This window comes from Cydia pomonella, chromosome 1 (assembly GCF_033807575.1).
Source record: "Cydia pomonella isolate Wapato2018A chromosome 1, ilCydPomo1, whole genome shotgun sequence".
Taxonomy (NCBI): domain Eukaryota; kingdom Metazoa; phylum Arthropoda; class Insecta; order Lepidoptera; family Tortricidae; genus Cydia; species Cydia pomonella.
Window position 1 is genome coordinate 44,499,507 of NC_084703.1, and position 12,601 is coordinate 44,512,107.

The window sequence follows — 12,601 nt, forward strand, 5'->3', positions numbered from 1 at the left end:
CAAACTTGGGGCCTATTGCATAATAAAATACAAGCTATTACTATTAGTTTTACTGTATGTAAAATCACTAATAGTATTAGCTCCTTCTTCTTCATGTAAGTAGTATTTTTATTTATCACATCACATAAATTATTTCGTAAAGTAGCTCAACAGCAGCTATAAAAGAAATTCGGCATTAAATCTTGCACGAGAATGTACAGAAAGACACGGTAATTCCAACGTGACGTAATTTAATGACAAACTTCGCCTCTTAATGAAATAACGGGTTATCCAGATTTAACAAGTTACCGTTTTTAGGGTTCCGTAGCCAAATGGCATAAAACGGAACCCTTATAGTTTCGCCATGTCCGTCTGTCTGTCTGTCTGTCTGTCTGTCTGTCTGTCTGTCTGTCCGAGGCTTTGCTCCGTGGTCGTTAGTGCTAGAAAGCTGAAATTTGGCATGGATATATAAATCAATAAAGCCGAGAAAGTCGTACAATAAAATCTAAAAAAATATTTTTTTTTAGGGTACGTGTAGGGGACGTAAAGTGGGGGTGAAATTTTTTTTTCGCTTCAACCCTAGAGTGTGGGGTATCATTGGAAAGGTCTTTCAAAACTAATAGGGGTTTACAAGAAACATTTTTTGATAAAGTGAATATATTCGGAGATAATCGCTCCGAAAGAAAAAAAAAATGTGTCCCCCCCCCCTCTAACTTTTGAACCATAGGTCCAAAAAATATGAAAAAAATCGTGGAAGAAGAGCTTAAGAAAGACATTAAATGAAAACTATAGCGGATATGATCAGTTTAGTTGTTTTTGAGTTATCGCAAAAAGTTTTCCCTTCATAGTAAAAAGACTTATTTTAATTAGGTACTGATTATGCAAATTTGCCTATTTGTTTAACTCAGGTGAAAGGTACCGTTTCATCCCTTGGTTAACAATTTACTATACTTTAAGCTCCAGTTTAGCTTATTGTGACGGAAGAGTAACTACGGAACCCTACACTGAGCGTGGCCCGACATGCTCTTGGCCGGTTTTTATTTTATTATTATATTATCGATTTTACTTCCTCTCTTTTGCACGTGTATCAAGTGATTCTCGTGATCTTTCAAATAAGCCTAAACTCCGCGCGAGCTTCGTGCGAGTTCCTTTGGCTAGGCATCATCAAATCAGCTCCATGTGAGCATATTGTTGCATTGTTATCGAAATCATGCCAAATTTCAACTCATTCAGATACCGGGGACGTGGTTTACGCTTAACTTTCAAGATTTAAAGCACATATGCAAAGAAATATATGCGGCGAAGCTAAATAAAAATGCATAAAAAATAGAGCCTTGGTTGAAATGATAGGTCTTAAAATTGACATTCAAGTGGAGGGTAAGATTAAATTAAAAATAGTATCGGAAGAATTCATGTAAAAATGCCATAATAAAGAGGAATTCTCGATCTAACAGTAAAATAATGTGTGTACAGAGTGGACGCTCGAGCGGGGCGTGTTGCGGGGTATCCATATTAAATAAATGAAAACGTATACCAGCGACCTCAACCGAGGGCCACGGAACGCACGCTAGGAAGGTCAGCGTCAGCGTCTAGCGCTCGTACAGCCCGTTTCGTGGCCGAGGCGTCAGTGCACGCTGCTTGACGCTTGACGCCACGCTGTACGCTCATACACACAACCAAAGCATACGACTAATTCTGAATTCGAACAGTGATCACCTAAAGCCTGCCCGGCCAGTTGGGCGAGTCCCGGAAAATGTAGCCGTTGTAAATCCTCGTTCAGTGAGGCCGGGCGATCTGCTGATCAATCAAGCGAGCGTTACACACGTGTAGTACGGGACGCATGCGGGGTACGGCGCATTTTCATTGGGTAACCTTTCGTAAACCTTATTGCAACGAAATAGGGTCTACCAATGGCCAGTTGGATGTTTTGCTGTTAGCACCACCGACACATGGCATAGCTAAGTATGTATAAAGATTCGACGTCATTTCTCTTAGATGATCTTTTACTTGATCGCAGGTAGCACCACACAGTTGCACTGGACAAACACCCTTTTGTACTACAAGAGCCCATATACTTATGCCCCTATTCTATATGCCAAAGTGTAAGGCCTGAGTGGACGTTCGAGTTGTGCGTGCAGCGGGCGGGGCGTGCGGCGTGCATGTTGAAGAAATGCAAACGTATAGGAGCGGCCTTAGTGCACGCTGCTCATATCACTCGTGAGCCCGACGCCACGCTGCACGCCGTGCCGAGCGAGCCACTCCGGCCTTACACTTAGGCCGCGTGCCCAATACGTCGTAACGACAGATACTCGTGCGTCATGGCCTGTATATTAAAATGGAGGTGTTCATATAGGACGGTAATCGTCCTACCATGGCTTATATATTTAAATATAGTTCGTGTCATTCACGAAGACGCGTGCCTTGACTCTTATTGTCACGTTATTCAAGGTTAGATTTGACAAATCTGCTCGTCATCGTGAATAACGCGAACTATAGAGGTGTTCACATATAGAACGGTTACTGTCGTTACGATAGAGTGGGAACGCGGCCTTATACAAATTACTGTGTACATTTAAGTAAGATAATAAATGCAAAAGCATCTACAAAACATTAAGTACAGTATTACTTTTTGCAAATCAAGATATGATATGAAGATTTTCCCTGTCGAGACACAAAAGCGACGAATGTTTGATCAATGAAAATGCGCCTTACGGGAGGCAAGAAAAGTTCTACGGGTTTCCTCACAGTACTTATCTCTCAGCGTTAAGTGGCGTAACAAAAACAAAGTATTAGTACGTGTCCGTTAAATATTAATACAAGTGCGTCGGCTGTGTAAAGCAATTTGTGCATTATTCTAGGGTGGGTCATTTTTACTTTTTTATTTAAGGTGTCTGTTTAAAATTAATTAGTGTACGTATTATTGGCTCTGAACCTTTACCATGTTATTTCGAGCCAACAATGGTGTATATTTTTAACTTAAGTTTGAATAACAGAACGCAGACCGTACAAAATGTAACAATATTTATATGAAAACTTTGTAATGGATCCGAAGGCCGAAAATGAATTCCTATTGAAAAATAATTAGAAATACTGTTTATTGGCATTATTACGTAACTTTTTATAACAGTGCTGGAATGACAACAATTTTTTTTTCTCCATACATGAGTGACCCACCCTATTATTCACGCTGCTGTGATTGGTCAATTCGGTGTCAAGCTACATGACTAAGCCCTAAGCGTTTGTTACAAACCTGCAAAGCTAGGAAACTTGTGTACCAAATATTATGTTCAAGAGTAAAAAAAATTAAACAGATTCTGAGCGTGTTGTGCAAGTTCAAAGAGTAGTAGGAATAGCAAACCTTCAAAAGGGTAAATTCGAAGATAAATGACTTAATGATTATTAATTATTACATTATTATTTACGATTTAATAGTATTTCTAAGCTAAAATAGTCTACCTTTACAGAAGCGAGTCGCTGAAGGTGGTATAAAAGCGGGATTCATAGTCCGCTTTGTCTTTCAATGTCGCTTCACTAGCTCCGCTAAATATTACTGTATCAGATCCCGTTACATAGTGAATTGTACAATCAATATTTGTCCCTAATTCATAATTAAACCGGTATCGAAGTTTATAAGTAGACGTCCACAGGGCCGCGTCGCACGAAACGGATCAGTGAACGCACTGCTGTCTCGCTCAGACGCGCGCAATCGGTTGCGTCGCTCAAGTGGAGGCTAAATATGCTGTGGTTATCTGACTTATTAATTTGCCTATATTTCTATTGTATAGTTGCTTTATATTTTTCTTCTTCTTTCCAATTTTTTGTGTATTTTCCCCATTCCTTTTTGTTGTAATATTTATCCTCTAAATTATGTATGTATTTTGTTGTACATTTTACTGCATTTGTCACCCTTTTTTCACTCTCTCCTCTCATCTATTCAAAGGTTAACTGGAAGAGATCCCTCAAAGGGATAAGTTCGCCTCTGTACTTCTTACTAATTGTATGTTACTTTTAATATGTATTATTGTATAATAAAGAGATTTACTACTTTGTAAAGAAAGTACAAAGAATACCAAAATTCGTTGCGTGCGATGCGTCCGATGCGTGCGATGCGGCCCTGTGGACGTCCACCTTAAATCTCGATAAGTATCATACGGCAGTAACGCAGCCCCTTATAACAGGCAAATTAAAATTCATCCTAATGCTACAACTTCAAGGTCGTTTTGTGGCAAATTTAGACCAAAGAGAATTTGAAAGTGGTGGATTGACAAAGAAAGTTTTGTAGCCATAGCAAATTTACTGCCATCTTTAAACACATTATTAAAACTTTTAGAACGCCATTTGACTTTCATCCTTATCCTTTCACAGATATGCGTTAAATTTGCTAAATATAAAAAATGTGACCAAAGGTTATGGCGCCATCGAGTCAAATGGCGTTCTAAGTTTTAATCATATGTCGAAAGATGGCAGTAAATTTAATGTGCCTACAAAGTTCGATTTGACAATCCACCTCCGTTTCAAATTCCCTTTAATAAACTGCTGGTAGTCCTGGTGTTTGGTTAAAATCTGTCCACTTACTAGCAGTCTTGTCCTTCCAGTACGGTAATAAGGCAGCAAGCACTCTGTAGCAGTGCAGCGGCGCCCCGGCGCGTATGAGCGCGGCGGCGGCGAGGCGGGACACGTGCGCGGCGCAGGCGGCGCCGGAGCCCTCGCGCGCTGTTGTGCTGCCGGACGAGGTGGACTTACAGCGGGCCATTAGTACACCTGTCAACATTGAACGCTTATAATATGGAAGGTAAAGGCAAGGAACAGAAACTCCTTAGGCAGAATTGTTGCAAAAGTGTCCTACTGTGAGCTATAAATAATAGTTCCAAATCTATCCAGAGTAGCGCTAGAGTAGCTAAGAACTTAGGCGTTACTGACGGAGTGAAGTGCGCTGTCTATGATTAGATTTTTTTCTGAAGTATTCTAGGTATTGTAGCGCCACCCATTTATAGTTTTTTTCGGACACTTTTTGGTATATGGAGATTTTGTTCCTTCCCCACCTTCCATAGCTTATAATATGGAGCGTGCAAAAACTGTACGTCAGAGTTTTGGCGCGAGGCGTGAATGTGAAGTTTATGCTTCCCATGTAGCTCACAAGATGGCAGAACCATAAAAAAACGTACGAGAACGGTAGATGGCAGCACTTGCTTTGGCGTGAACTGTCAATGTACATGTTGACGCTGACAAAACATGTTAACAAAAGATGGCGGACCATCCAACGCGCACGGTCCCTTTACTAGAAGGAGACTATTAATGCGCAGACTTCCGGCCGAAGTGTGGTGTTTCGGCGTTCCGTGGCAAACTACCGAATCCGATGCAACAGCAGGTAATTCAACGGAGTCACGCCGCTCTGCCAAGCACGAATCAATTTCGCCAGAGCGAAAGATTCCAAAATTGAACCAAGAGTGTAGCGAATTTCAAGGCACGAGGGTTAAACAAACTTTGCTTCCGAGTGAAACACAACATTTTTCATCACACCAACGCGAGGGAAATTCTACCTACGAAATACCAAAATAAAACCAAATCAAATCCAAATGAACGTAATATAAAATGTATCATTCAAAAGTCAATTCCACCAGCTAACATAAGGAAACAACTCAAAATTTGCATCAGTTTACTTTCCCTCACATGTGGATAATGCAACTTTCTCGTTCGTTTTTAGGGTTCCGTACCCAAAGGGTAAAACGGGAGCCTAATACTAAGACTCCTTTTTCCATCCGTCCGTCTGTCACCAGGCTGTATCTCATGAACCGTGATAGCTAGACAGTTGAAATTTTCACAGATGTATTTCTGTTGCCGCTATAACAACAAATAATAAAAATTACGGAACCTTCGGTGGGCGAGTCCGACTCGCACTTGTCCTGTTTTCTCACAACCAAGAGCGCCTTTACCAGAGTGTGGTGAACACAATTGAGATCACTCACTGAGCAGCCGCATCACCACCAGCTGTAGCTCGCGGCGGTTGGTGCGCTCGTGGACGGCGGGTGTCATGGCGGGCGCGTCCTCCTCGGTGCCCATGTCCAGCTCCGACACGAGCAGGTCCAGGAGGCGCTCGAGGACGGCGCGGTCCGCTTCCACGGTGGAATCCAGGTCGCCGGCCAGCATTAGGACAACCTAAGGAAAATGAGATATATTTTTATTGTGAAGAAGATGCAAGGACTGTTTGGACTACGTTACTGCTTACTTGTAACTCGCTCGTCTGCAGTGCGAACGTTTTTGGTCAGTTGGTCGATATTATGTAGTAACAAAAACACTCGTTAATAGACTAAATTACTAACACAGTCCGAACCGGCTTTAAGAGGCCGTTATCGATTTTAGTCCCAAAAATGTCAAATTGATAGATTTAGTTGACGAAATTGTACACCTTTTCTGAACTATTAGAAATAAGAAGTACTGGTTTCTATTAGCACGTCTTGTTATCTTTCATTTTAATAAATCAATTTTTTTTAAACAGACTTACTTAATTAGTAATGATTTTTTTTCTGATGGACGTTTAGGTAAACGCGCATGAAGCACTGATTTTGTCAGTCTTATTTGTAAATTTCGTAAAATATGGACTGCTATAAATGGTAATTTTGTACTACACATATCCTGTACTTCAATTTTAATAAACTATTTTTTTTATATAAATTTGACGTAAATTAAATGAAAGTTAAGACGAAATCAATTTTCTCCAGAAATTACTTCAAAACAAGTGTCAATTTCTCTGAAAATCGACTTAATTTCAACGTAATTTTGATACTTAAACCTTTTACAACATTTGCTGAAACTGTTCTTCTACACTATTTTGTATAATTTACCAGCATAATTTTATGATGAATTTTTAAAAACTGGCCTTTATCGTCACATATTACCGGGGACGCACGCTTGCGACCTCATTATTAAAAGGCAAGACGAGAAGACGTGCTAATAGTAACCATTACTTGTTATTTAGATATTACGTAGAAAAAGGTGTACAATTTCAACGACTAAATCTATCAATTTTACATTTTTGCTCTAAAATCGTTACGGGGCTCTTAAAGACTTGAGAATCTTTTTCATGTGTATAGTCTTTAGTTTTTGAACTAAGCTTGTCAAAAGAATCTATTCAGTATTGTGATAAAATAAAACCGGAGGTGCCCTAAAAAAGGATCGAAACGATGTTCAGTGTATATCAATTATCAACTCTATGGTTTTAGCCAGTAGATTCATAATGAACAGTCAGATGTGGCGGGCGGTCGGATAGGTCACTCCAGATAGATGCTACCGCTGGTTAGTACAATTTATTATGGTTCTACTGCCTATGGCTATAAAGATGATAATCGTCAAACATTAATTGGCGCCCTGCACCGTTTTATATTGTGCCTCCCGTATGTAGTTTTAAACACAATACTGAATAAATCCTTTTGACGACCTTAATTCAAAAGCGACTATATCAGTGAGTCAAGCACTTACTGTTTTTTTGGAATCGACTCAAAATGACTGGAGTATAAATCCAATAATAAAGACTATCACATTTATTTGTTATAAAAGAAGCTTATCTTTTTTAAACTATGTATGTAAAGGAAAACCCGTCTGAGTGTTAGTTGAAATATTTAAAAACTTCCTTCTATAGAAATGAGTATAGTTTTTACAGAAGATTCAAGGCTGTAGATGTGTTCGTGTTGTGTCCTAACCTGCACGAAGGGTATGGCGCGCACGCCGGGCAGCGAGCGCAGCGTCGGCAGCGCGTCCAGAGCGGCGGAGAGTAGAGACAGCCGCAGCGCGTGCAATTTGCGCGTCTCGGTCTCTAGTTCCGCTGTGCGCGATGTGGACGCGCCGGGTTGAGACAGGGAGGTCGAGGCGCCGGCTACACAGATTAGTAAATGTCTAAATTGGGCTATACACAAATGGAATAGCTATACAGCTAGTCAATGTTGCCGCAAATTAGAAAACTAAAATAGATAGGGTCACGGAGGGTACAGTTGCTCGGAGGGAACAGTCGCTCGAATGCACTGTGCTGGAAAGGGAAAGAGCTTTTTATCTGTCCTCTACGTCAATGAGAAGCGTTCGACACTCGATCGTGTATGAACTAGTCCGTGAGCCGCTCTGGCGCCGTGCGGTTGTGTAATGACGTGTTCTGTTTTTTACCCGGCCGAATTTACATTTTCACGTAAGTTTCACTTCGTTTTTCAACTAAACTTGTGTGAGATTCTTAATTACTGTTGTTTTTGTCGAAAAGTGTGTCTAATCTACTTAGTATTGACTGATAATTCAATGCTCTAGGTTTATGCGTTTGTCTCTAGTTTGACCTTGATTCCAAAATGGCGTCAGGGTCAACAGTAGCTCGTTCCGGAGGAGTACACACTGGCTCGCGAGCCACTGTGTACGTATGAACTTATAAAAAAAATACCGACAAAGTTTAATTTAATAAGTCGAATAAAAAATTGTTGTTATTTGTTCTTAGAACTTCAAATTTATTTTAAAACCAAATGACTGCTAATAAAATAACAGTTAAAACTGTACCTACCTATTTACAGAATGCCGCGACGAAATAGATCGCCTTCAGTGCCCAGGAAAATAGGCAACCATACGGCGGAGGAGATCAAAGCAGGGTTGAACCTGATACGAAGTGGTACATCCATTATTCTTTTAATAAAAAGAATCCAAATACTTATAAGTTTATTATTTTTGCTAAAAATGTCAGCGCCCCTATGAAGTAACGTGTAGTAGCCACTGTGTATCATTATAATTACAAGTTCTGCACGGGTAGCATCAGTTAAAACCTATAAGAACAGTCATTGTATGTATATCATAATTCGTAGGTAATCTCTGAGCCACTGTTTACTAGGGGTAGTACACAGCGGCTCTATTCCATCCGTAGCCACTGTGTACTGTTAGAACCACTGTATACAGGGGGTAGTACACAGTGGCTCGAGTCACTGTGTACTGTTAGAGCAACTGTGTACTAGGGGGTACTAGTCACTGTGTACCTATAGTAGTACACAGTGGCTAGATTCCCATTTTTTTAAAAAAGGTCGCTATCTCCTTTTTGGTGAAAGCAATTGGAAATCTATTTACTACATATAAAACTTAAATAATGAACGCTGCTTTGTGCCTACAAAAATGTTCCAGGCACTTATACTTTTCATGCTATAGCCCGTTGAAAAAATCCGAGCAACTGTACCCTCCGTGACCCTACAGTTATGTGGCGATAAGTTACTGTTGTACTGCGCTATCTGTTTTATCTGACAAAGGACCATGTGTCAAAATGAACTTCATTTAAGTCTATGGACACCAAGCGGAATTCCATTGCAGAAGTGAGATATTTATATTTTAGTCAAAATGCCGCGCTCGCAGCGGTGCGCAAACATCTACCCTGCAGCAACTGCTTTACTTACTTGGACTCTATTGCGTAGGTAATTAGGGTGATGACATTTTGGCTAAAATACAAATATCTCAGTTCTGCAATGGAATTCCGCTTGGTGCCCATAGAATTAAATGGAGTAGATTTAAAGACCTAACCCTCAGCTGTGTTGGTTTTGGGGCCAAGCTCCATAGGGAGCGTGCATGAACTGTAGGAGGCAGCACAGGAGCCGTCAGATTTTTGGCGCGAGGCGTAAATGTGGTGTTTACTGTTCCGATGTAGCCCACAAGATGTAGCCCACATGGCAGATCCTCCAACGCGCACGGTCCCTATACAAATTGGCCCATGGTCCTTTGCGACTGGAATATTTTTATTGCATTAAGTGTGTTATAGTTCGTTTTTAGCATTAGAAAGAGGGTAAGCGATCTTGTAGTATTTTTACTAAAAAACACTTTTGAAAAAATAAGTCACAGCCAATATGTATAAATTATAAATCATAAACGATTATTTACATTCTTATGCTTTCATAAGTAACACAAACCATATTTTTAAGAAGTAGGTTTTTCAAGAATTTTTAATAAAAAGACAGGTCAAGATTTTTTACCTTTTTTTTAATGCAAAAATAACAAACTATAGTATTCCTTGGTTTTATACGGTGGTGCTTAGAAATAGTACAATGCATCCGTTTCTCAGTAAAATAATTTAGAAGATGGTAATACAAAAAAAAAATTAGGTGCACAGGATCTCAGTTGGGGTCCAGACCACATTTTCTGATGTGTTGACGTCACTGGTTTTTAGTTTCCATACACTGACTTGCACGGTACAAACAGCAACACTCTTAACCGTCCACCGATGGACAGTTAACAGTGTGGGCGATGGTACACATATTTACACGAAATAGTGGGGTGATTTTTACAATTCAATACGTTCCTCTAGATGTGCTTTAGCTCTGTTTTCCTAGGATAGCGGTCTCCATACAAAATAATACGGCTAAATATGGATGAGTCATTGACATATAATCTAAGGACGGGCCTTACGGCACTAGGAATGGTGCTAATTCACCGGTGTCACTCACGAATTCGAGCCAATCGTGTAGTCTAACGCAACTAGTTACGACCAATGGCGCGCGTGATGCGAACTCATCAACCAATCGCGTTGTGGCGTTAGACTGCACGATTGGCTCGAATTCATGTACGTGACACCGCTGTACTGGCGTCATTCTTATTGCCTGTAAGGCTTGCCTTAGATATATGTCAATGAGATGAGTAGTATTTTGTATCTAACCTAGGAAACCAGAGCTTAAATGATTGGTTTTACACGACGTTTGCCAGTGACTGTGTGGTTCTATGTAAGGTTGATGACTACCGAACTATGCAACAACTTTGTGACATTCGTGCCATGAATATGGGTGTTATTTATTTACTTACTATTTATCTACTACTAGTGGTTCTCATTGTGTAAATAACCTGCAATAATTTACGGGGTGAATATATAGGTCATACCAAAGAGAATTGGAAATAGAGGTGGTTTGTCTATGAAAATTTTGTAGCCACAGTAAATTTACTGGCATCTTTTGATACATGATTAAAACTTTTAGAACGCCATTTGACTTTGATCCTTATTCTTTCACTGACATATGTTAAAATTGTTTGACAATCCACCTCTATTTCGAATTTTGTTTGGTCATACTGAGCAACTTTTACTATGGAACTCCGAAATCGCGAAAAAATTGGCTGTTTCATATATTTTGGCTGTCTGACCTTGAGATTTAAATTTTGGGAGTGGGGGGGGGGGGGTTTCTTCGCGATTTCGGGATTGGTCCCATAGTAAAAGTTGCGCAGTATGACATGAGTATTTATATTCAGCCCGTAACTTGTTGCAGATGACTAAATAAACACATGTATTCTGACAGAGCAGGCATGTTGATCAAAAATAGATATTGAGCTGTCAGTAATAACTGGCACTTTTGTTACTTTGACTACATGCTATTATTTACATATTAATGTTTAGTGAGTTCAGTATATTAGCTTGAACACTTCTATATTTGTAACTCTTATGAACACAGTAACGATGATGCTAGTTAAAACAATATTAAGTTCACTGAAATATTAAATGATCGTATTTTAGTGCTACATACTATTCTTCCGAGTCGTTGCCTGTGCGGCAAAGAGAATTTGAAATAGAGGTGGATTGTCAAATAAAACTTTGTAGCCACAGTAAATTTACTGCATTCTTTCAAAGTCAAACGTCGTTCTGAAATTTTTAATCATGTGCCGAAAGATGGCAGTAAATTTACTGTGGCTACAAAGTTTTCTTTTACAATCCACCTCTATTTTATATTCTCTTTGGTATGAGGTCAACTTAATGAGTAAATATGACATTAATACGAATTAGAGTGAGACAAACAATGAGGCATGTTTATCATATGATCGTTTAGCATTAAAGTCACACAGACTAGACTCTAATTTGTGTACAGCGGCATGTGAAGCGTGACATGGCTAGTGGGACTAACACCAAACTTAACCGACCTTTATTAAACCTTACTATATTGCAATAAGGTACAAGTTTACTCTGTGATAATTGGGACGATAGTTCTATACTATCCGCAAAAGCACTGACAACCGTGGGCGCAAAATGTCTCGTTCTATCTAGCGTATTCGTAGCAAGAGTGAATGAGATAGTAATATAACCCATGTCATCAGTTCGCGGCTAGTATAAATCTACGGCCTCAGTAGCGAGCGACCAGCTGCACGTTCCAAGGGATTGAGGGTTACTGATTTTTGCTCACAAGTTGGCACTACTGTTGATTAAGATCGAAGTATAGCTGTCTAAGTCAAATTGTTATTATGGGCGCGAATTTCAAATCATATTCAATACATACCATAATACCATACCGTAAAAAAACTAACTTAAGTCGCTGCTTCGACTCGCATAGTTTTACACCTCTTTTTTAGGGTTCCGAACCCAAAGGGTAAAACGGGACCCTATTACTAAGACTCCGCTGTTCGTCTATCTGTCACCAGGCTAGTTGTTAGTTGAAATTTTCACAGATGATGTATTTTTTTTGCCGGTTTTAAAGTACTGCCAACAACGGCTTAATGAAGCCGTAACTCATATTTTCAATAAATAATCCCGAGATATAAAAAAAATCACAATATAATTATAATGACCGCGCGTAATCAACTCAGAAACAGTAACAATTGACATTTCGGAGACTTCACGCTACACTAGCGCCTCTACCGGCGAATTCACACG

General features: G+C 39.7%; 1 protein-coding gene across 7 annotated transcripts in view; it reads right to left on the reverse strand.

The window, feature by feature from the left end:
- LOC133524761 (protein purity of essence) overlaps nt 1-12,601 on the reverse strand; it is a 145,994-nt gene that overhangs the window by 63,325 nt on the left and 70,068 nt on the right. For all 7 annotated transcript variants that reach the window (XM_061860908.1, XM_061860916.1, XM_061860920.1 and 4 more), the window contains 3 exons: nt 7,677-7,849; nt 5,946-6,135; nt 4,555-4,740 (listed from right to left, as the gene is read on the reverse strand). In XM_061860908.1, coding sequence (XP_061716892.1) covers nt 4,555-4,740; nt 5,946-6,135; nt 7,677-7,849 — 549 coding nt within the window. The remainder of the gene's footprint in view (nt 1-4,554; nt 4,741-5,945; nt 6,136-7,676; nt 7,850-12,601) is intronic.